At 59.7% G+C, this 8232-nt stretch overlaps 1 protein-coding gene across 2 annotated transcripts; it reads left to right on the top strand.

Annotated features, from left to right (window-relative positions):
• Positions 1-1355: 1355 nt before the first annotated feature.
• RSPO4 (R-spondin 4) lies at positions 1356-7924 on the top strand. 2 transcript variants are annotated; one of them, XM_052683814.1, is made up of 5 exons: positions 1356-2260; positions 4034-4222; positions 4443-4586; positions 4673-4858; positions 7043-7924. In XM_052683814.1, the coding sequence occupies exons 1-5, from the start codon at positions 1696-1698 to the stop codon at positions 7114-7116; spliced, it is 1158 nt and encodes a 385-aa protein (XP_052539774.1). In that variant the 5' UTR covers positions 1356-1695; the 3' UTR covers positions 7117-7924. The 2 variants fall into 2 exon arrangements, with proteins under 2 accessions (XP_052539774.1, XP_052539775.1); XM_052683815.1 differs by lacking the exon at positions 4673-4858 and having other exon boundaries at positions 1358-2260; positions 7043-7922.
• The last annotated feature ends 308 nt before the right edge of the window (positions 7925-8232 follow it).

Genomic DNA, 8232 nt, shown 5'->3' with positions numbered 1-8232 from the left:
TGCAATTTTAGGAGGAGTAGTCATAAATGACCACGTTAAGGGAAGTGAACGGGACTGATCCGCTCCTGTGCAAGCACTCATCACCCATCGGGCTCGTTAGCAGCAAATGGCACAGCAAATGGGGATGGTGTCATCACTGTCATTGGCAAAGCCTCCATGGGCATTGTACAGCTTGAGGGATGAGCTGGGAGACCTGCTGTGTGTTGGCCCCAGGGACACAGTGCTAACAAGAGCCACCCAACGAGCGCGTGTTGGCACGGGGGTTGGCCTCAGATGCAGCGTGGTGCCAGGAGCAGGGCGGTGATGCTGGGAGCGGTGATGCTGGGATCAGGGCAGCAATAACTGGAGCAGGGTGGCAAAGTTGCAGCCAGCAGCATCCGCTGCTCCTGGAGCAGCAGCAGCTCCATTTATAAGGGACAAAGGGCTGGGGAGAGTGAGGTAGGGGCAGGCTGCTGGTGGGGGACTTTAATATGTCAAATGCATTTTCACGGACAAACACAGACCCTCCTGATCCCACATTGCTCTGCCACACACTGCTATGCACACACAGGGCCCTGCCAGCCCCCACGGATCCACAACAAGGGAACAGGACGTGGCTGTGCCGTGGGATGAGGCTGTGCACAGGGCTGTGCCCTGTTCCTTCAGGCCTTGTTTGTGGAAAGCAGTGCTGCGCCAGATGCTGAAAACCTGTGTTTTATGGGTAACTTTTCAATTTATGTCACAATGGCATGAGAAAAAAAAAACGAAAGCAATCCCAACCATGGTTATTCCTGGTTTCCAAAGGGGTCTGAAGCAGTTCCTTTGTTTTTTGAATCGTAACTCCTTGGGAATTAAATGCTCATGTGTGGGATGGGAGAGGCAGAGAGACCTGGGGAGGGCTGGGGGAGTGAGAGGGAGAAATCCAAGTGGGGAATGGAGGCAGTGAGGACAGCAACCCCGACATGCAGGTGCAGCTCAGCAGTGGGGCAGCTGCCACCTCCCCCCCCCCTCCCTCTCCCTCTCCCCAATTGTCCCCAGGTCTGCCCAGAACTGGGGTGACACTGATGGATGCATCCACCGCAGTGCTTTCTCCTGCAGTGAGTCTGCAGGTGCTCAGTGGTCCCCCAGCCCGACCTGTGCCCTCCCAAGGTAAAGCAGGCCCAGAACATCCCAAGCCCATTCTTTGGGTAAGGGGCAGCCTGCATTCAGGGTTCTGGCCTGCAGGTCTTGTACCTGTGGTGGGAAACTACTGCCAAGCATCCCACACATAGATCAGAGCATCCTGCACACAAGCCTTGCCCTTGCTGATGCTCAGTGTGGGCCCAGGGCTCCCTCTGAGTGTGCTGAAACCCCTGGGTTGTACACAGGGTGAGGGGTGCAGGCAGCTGCTTGGGAGCCAGGTGCTGGGAGCTGCAGCTCAGCTTGGCTCAGCTAGGTTGGCTTGGTTTGGCTCAGTTCTGCCCAGCTCAGCTCACTTCAGCTCAGCACAGCTCAGCTTAACAAGACCCAGTTCCACTCATCTGCTCCCAGCTCAGCACAACACGACTCTCTTCAGCTTGGCTCTGCTCAGAAAATCTCAGTGCAGTTCAGTTCAGTTCAGCTCAGCTCAGCTCAGCTCAGCTCAGCTCAGCTCAGCATGCCTCCACTCTGCTCAGATCGGTCCAGCTCAGCTCGGCTTGACTCGCCTTGGCAAGGCGCAGCGCTGCTTGGCTCGGCATGGCAGGCCTCGGCATGGCTTGGCACGGCCCGGCATGGCACGGCTCGGCTCGGCACACCCGATGCAACCGCAGGACCCAGCGCCCTCGCCCCCGACCGGGACTGGATCGAGGCCGTCCCGGGGCGGAGCCACCCTGCTGTCCCCGCCCCCCAGAGCCGGGGGCTTCGCCGTGCCCCCGCCGGGCCGGGATGGCAGCGGGACAGACGGACGGCGGCGGGACGGCGGGACGCTCGGACCCGGGCCGGGGCTCCGCAGCGCGTCCGTCCCCACTCCTGCCGGTGTCTCCGGGGATTATTTTCCCTTCTCCCCATTTCTCCGGAGGGGAAAAGCGAGGGGCTGCCGGTGGTCTTAAAGGCAGAGCCCACTGGCGCTGCCCTGCGCTGACCGCCCCATGCCCCCGTAGCGCTGTGCCGTGCCCGGGGCGATGCTGTGAGCTCCGCTCGGATGGTCTGAGTTCTTCCCTGCCCTCCACTCCTCCTGCCCAGATGCAGTGGATAATATTCATGTTGCTGTTATTCATCAGCTCCATGGAAATGCTCTCGCAGAACCGATGGAAAAAGCAAGGTAGGGTGGGTGCGGTGCGGGCAGGGAATCGGGTTTGCCAGTGTTTCTGCTCTCAGCTCGATGCAGGAGATGCAAGAGGAGCAAAACATCCTGGAAGGATGCTCGGAGACACCACCATCCCCTGCCCCATCCTTCCCCTGAGCAGGCAGATCCAGGGCGCAGAGCAGGGTGTCCTGAGATGTGTCCCCTCTGCTGGGCAGTGCCACCGCGGGGCTGTGACACGAGGTGCTCAATTTGTGCCGGGATGAGGATGGGAGATTGTGAGAGCAGGGCTTTTCGGAGGCCTTGGATTACAAATGGACAGTTTTCCCTGCGTTGTACGTGGTTGTAAGATGTGTCCATGGGGGTGGCAAGGCTGCTGCCGATGCACTCGGTGTGGGGACAGCCCCAAAAGCTGGCAGTGTGAGCCGGCACTACGGGGGATGCGAGGGAGCATCCATGTTTCTGAGCACAGCTCCATGCATCCAGGTGGGGTCCCTCCTCCAGTGCAACCCCATCTGCATCTACAGCACCTGGGGAGGGGTACCCAAGAGCTGCCCCTGATTTCCCCGTTCCCAGTGTTATGGAATCGCATTCCGATGCGCAGGCAGAGCTGTTTTTAAAGGTGGGCATCATAACATCGACTCATCACATCCCATCCTGTCCTGGTATCGGCTCCCCACCTTCCATGCCCACCAGGAGATGGAGGGAGGGCGGCAAAGAAAATCATCCCAAAGAACTAGGGAAGGGAAAGGCACTCGTAAATCCCCACGTCTCCTGGGAAGCCGCTCTGGCTGCAGCCAGGAACACAAATGTTGTCAGCGTTTGGTAAATATGTAACAGAGACCATAACAACTTAATGGATCCAAGGTGCTTCGTTAGCGGGCTCCCAGCACACGCAGCCTCCTGGCCACAAAGTGCTGCTGCCTGAGTCCCTGTGCCCTGGCACGAGGAGCAGGAGGGGGCAGCTCAGGGACAGCTGCGTGGCACCACTGCAGTGCATCCTTTACCCTTGAGCTGTAGAGCTGCGGGTCTGTAGGGCTGCAGGGCCCCCTCTGCCTGCATCTCCTCACTGCTCCCCCAGTCCTATGCTCCCTCTCTTGCTTCCCTGGAGGGCTCTGGGACCATGATGACAATGGCACTGCCACCTGTGCCACTACCCAAGTGGGTTTTTTGTGTGCCAATATGGAGATCTGGCCCCACTCCATGTGCCCAGGGTTGCTTCCTCCTCATGGCTTTGCTATGTGGAAAATCCCATCTCCACGCTGTCAGACCTGCTGTGAGCGGATGGACCTGGGTGCTGTGCACTCACTGCTGTGTTCTGGCACTGCTGCCACTGTTTCAGCAGGCACTTCTGCTCAGAGGCACGAAGGGTGAGCTCCAACCTAGAAGAGAATGTTCCCAATAGCACCGGGTGCAGCAGAGGCATCTGGCTGTGTGCATGGAGAAGCCGGGGAGGGCCCAGTTTGGAGATGCCCTACTGTTATGGGGTGCGCCCCATCCATGTGCCCACGTCCTCGTCCCTGGGAGCAGAGCCCCCCAGGGCTGCTTTGCCTGTGTAAATCACAGCAGTGGGGCAGAGGAAAGCGGAGGCAGCTCTGGAGCCAGCAGACGGATCCTTATTGCAGCTCCACTCAGATGTTTCCAAAACCCTTTTGTTCCCTTGGCACGTATCAGAACACATTTCTACCTGCCAGCCGCTCCCGGTTTCTCTGTCATTGGGATGCGCTGAAGGTGCCATTGCTGTTCCCACCCCCCCTCCCCCACACACAGCCCCTATCCTTGTCCCCACAGTGAGCGCCGGCCTCTTGGAGAACTGCACGGGCTGCGTCCTGTGCTCGGAGGAGAACGGCTGCATCACCTGCCACCACCGGCTCTTCCTGCTCATCTGGAGGGACGGCATCCGCCAGTACGGGGTGTGCGTCCACACCTGCCCCCCCGGCTACTTCGGCGTGCGGGGTCTGGAGGTCAACAGATGCACAAGTACGTGGTGCAGCCAGCAGAGCTGCTCTGCCTGTGGGCACCCCGGGGTCCCCCCGCTTCCCGGAGCATCCCCAGGACGTCTAGTCCTGGGCACTGGCTGGAGATGAGGCGGCTGGGATGCAAGGATTGCCCCCTCTCCCTTACCTAATGGGTTTGCAATGGGTCCCCGGGGTTTTCGGCCCCGCGCTCGCCCTCCCGCTCACAGCCCCCTCCCCGGCAGAGTGCAGGTCGCCCAGCTGCGAGAGCTGCTTCAGCAAAGACTTCTGCATGAAATGCAAGGAGAAGTTCTACCTGCACAAAGGCCAATGCTTCCGGCAGTGCCCCCCCAGCACCGCGGCTCAGCCCGGCACCCGCGAGTGCCAAGGTAAGCGGCACCCTCGCCCCGCGCACCCCGCGCCCCGTGCCAACGCGGCGTGGTCACCGTCCCCTCCCCGCGCCCCCGTCCTACAGAAACATGCGAGCCGGGGCCCTGGAGCGAGTGGAGCGCCTGCACTCACGAGGGCCGGAGCTGCGGCTGCAAATGGGGTCTGGAGACGCGGGTGCGCGAGGTGCCGGGCTCCCCACGGGAGGAGGGGGCTGCGTGCCCCGCGCTGCTGGAGAGCCGCAGGTGCCGCCTGAGGAAGCACTGCCCGGGAGGTGAGCGCAGCCCCGGATGCCCCCCGCAGCCCCCCGGCCCCGCGCAGCCCCCCGGTCCCTAAAAGCAAGGAGCGCTGTGGGCTCCGGCGGTGAGCGGCGAGCCGGGATCTCATCTCCCAAGCATTTGGAGGTCGGTGGCGGCTGTTATTACCGTGCAGTTCTGGAGAAAGCCGCCTTCCCAAGCACATGTGCTGAGCAGCCCCTGGCACCGGCCCCATCCTGCCCTGCCTGCGAGGGAGAGGCAGCGCTGAGGCTTTCTGCTTTGCAATTGCAAACGGGGAGGGTTGAGCTGCTGGGGAGGGGGGAATTACCTGCAAAAGTCTGCAAAAAAACCTGCAACCATCTGCAAAATACCAGGAATGCAGAGACAGCTGGAGGGCATCACCTGGGGGAGCTGAGACAGCCAAGTCCTCATCCTGCTCTGAGATGTGTCCTTGGGATAAGGCATCGTCCTGCCCTGCCCGGTGGTCTCCCTGATTTTATCCAGCCCCCATCCCGGGGCTCCTCACCACCTCTCCCAGCACCCAGCCCAGTGGCAACTGGGATGGCAATGGGAACCGGGAGGTGGCTGATGTCACTTTTGGATGCAACCAGCTGGACTGAAAGCTGCTCTAATAAATCTCTGCTTAATAACTGGCAGAAAGGCAGATTGCATGAGATACCAATCTGTGAGCCTTGGAAGGAGATCTGAGCCACCGGCCCTGGCGTTGCAGATATTGGAGCTGCAGGTTTGCTGTGCATCGTTGCGAGGCGGTGGCAGCAGGAGGGAAGGGCTGGAGGAAGATGGGAATAGCTGCAGCCAGGTGTGCTGGGGCTGCAGAGTGCATCTTCATCAGAGCACCATCAGTCATAAATAACGCTTCGTGCTGACAGCGTGGAGTTGATATCCTGCCCTGCAAGGCAGCTTTGGGGTGCCAAGTGGTGATGGTGCAGGAAAATGTGGCTGCACTTCCTGTGGCCCCTCGAGGCTGGTGGCAGTGGAATATTCTGCTCTGGAGCACGGTGCCATGCAAGTGCTGGAGGTGTGTGTGCTCAGCTCAGTGCCCTCACCGCCATCCCCTTGTGGGGCCATAGATTTGGATACACCGCATCTCATGGGGTGACCTGAGCTGCAAGCTCCGAGGCTGCAGGGATGGGCTCTGGGGCACAGCCGGGTGCTGATGGGGATCAGCTGTGGGTCTCTCCCTGAAACAGAAGGAAGCCCCCCGGTGCAGCTGCGTGCAGCCCCAGCAGCAGGAGAAGCCCCTCTGCTCCCCGTCCCTACGCACCCACCCTCGCTCCCAGGCTCCTGTCCCAGCCAGCCGACTGCTGCCTTATGGGATCCAGATGTTATGGGACAGAGGGTTTGCTGGACGCGCCGAGAGCTGGAGGAAGGCACTGCCTCATCCCAGCACCGCGCTGTGCGATGAGAGATTTGTGCTACCACTTCTGAGCCGGCCTCTGGAAGCGAGCAGCGTCGGCATTTGGCCCGGGCACAAAACCATCCACGCCACTGTAAATCTGCCTTGTGTCCCCGCCGCGCTCCGTTCCAGACGCTTGGCATCCGTGCCGTGCCCTTTCCTTTGTGGGTGGCAATTGTCTGGGAGATCAGAGCAGAAAAACAGAGCTGAGTAGGAAAAGGGATGGAGCCCTCAGAAAGAAGCAGCGTCACCAGTGCTGGAATGCACCGCTGTGCCGCTCGCGCTCTGGGTGCCCGCACGGCCCGGTGAATCCACCTGGATTTTGGGCAGCTCCCAAATGTTTTCTGCTCCATTGGATCCTGCAGGTCTCGTTCCACGTCCTGCTTTGCTTTGGGGTCTCAGCATTGTCCCCACCGACCTGCAGACTCAGGAGCTGGAGAGGCATTTGGGGAGGCATGGATGTACCCGTGTCCCACCTGTGTCCCATCCATGTCCCACCAACCTGCTCTCACCTCCTCACTCCTTGTACAGAGGCAAGGTTCACTGCTTTGACCCCATCGTGCAAAGCTAGAGGTTTTGGGGACACTGAGGATTTGGGGTCCAGCAGTTGGTCCCTGTGCCCACACACCCAGCGCTGCTCCAGGGACAGCCCTGCATCCCCCCATCCCACTGATGGGCCTCAGGAAGGATCCAGATGGCAGCAGTCACCCACCTACAGGAGGGCCCCTGCTGCCCATCCCCAGTGAGAAACCCCTCTATTTCTCCTTTTTTTTTTCTCTTCCAGAGAAAACCAAACTCAGAAACAAAGGCAAAAAGCGTCAGAAGAAGCAGAGGACAGAGCAGGACGCGGGCACCTAGCGCAGCAGCCCCCCCGTGCTGCCCCTGCTTTCCAGCTGCAGAAAAATTGCACAATTTTCTCCCCCACCACCCCCTTACCCCAACCTCCCCCTTTCTTTTGAGACAATTTATGGCCTGTAAAACATTTCCTTTTCAGAAAATCTAATTTGCAATGTCCAAAGCAATGCCCCGGGGCTCGGGCAGGGGGTGGCTCCCTTATTTTGCTCTTCTTCCCTCTGCCACTCTCTGCATCTGGGTGGGATGGGGCTGGTGTGGGTCTGACCGTGCTGCAGGCCATGGATACCCATCCCAGAGATGTCCCATCCCCACTGGATCCTGTGTACATTGGGGTCCTCAGGGCTCAGCACCTATGGCACATGTATGGGTTCACAACAATGGGGGGGGAAGGGGGGCTTTACCCATGCACTCCACATCACAGCAGCCCCCTGTGCTGGGAGAGCAGCCCCACAGCCCCCTCCAGACACGGGCAGGGCGACACCATCCCTGTCCCCATCCAAGGGACATGGGAAGCACACGGAGAAGCGCTGCAGCACCTTTGCAATGCGCTTTGCTCCAACTGCTGCTCTCACCATGGGAATTTCTGTGACTCTTTGAAGAGTTTGGCCACCCCATTCCTCCTCCTGGCACAAATGGGGGTTGTGGGGCCCTTCTAGGAGGAGAGCACTGGGTGTCAGCATCGAGCCAGCCGGAAGCATCACTGCTCTGTTTGCTTATGGACAAATAAACTATTAAAGCCTCTGGCATCCATCGCCTTTCTGTTTTCCTGCACTGTGGAAACAGTTTCTGTGAGGCACTGCTGTAGAAATCGTGGGTAGGGGGGATGCTGGGGTCACTCTCAGCTTCTGTCCCCGCAGCACACAGCAGTGGTTTTCGCCATTTAATTTTGAAGCAGCAGGAGTGAGCAGTGAGCAATGAGCAGCAAGCTGCATCAATGGGATCCTGTCCCTTCCCCAGGTGCTATAGCAGGGACGTAGGGACAGCAGTCAGTGGGGTGCACACAGGATCTGTGTTAGGGTTAGGATCCAAGAAACCTGGCAGAAAACCCAAGGAGATTCTTGGACATCCTTGTGCCCGGGGAACACCACTCTCCCATGACCACTCTGTGCCCATGGCCTG

The sequence above is a fragment of the Tympanuchus pallidicinctus genome, unplaced genomic scaffold, assembly GCF_026119805.1.
Source record: "Tympanuchus pallidicinctus isolate F22 unplaced genomic scaffold, pur_lepc_1.0 scaffold20, whole genome shotgun sequence".
In the NCBI taxonomy this organism is placed as follows: Eukaryota; Metazoa; Chordata; class Aves; order Galliformes; family Phasianidae; genus Tympanuchus; species Tympanuchus pallidicinctus.
The sequence above is the reverse complement of the archived record's forward strand: the minus strand, read 5'-3'. Positions and strand labels throughout refer to the sequence as shown.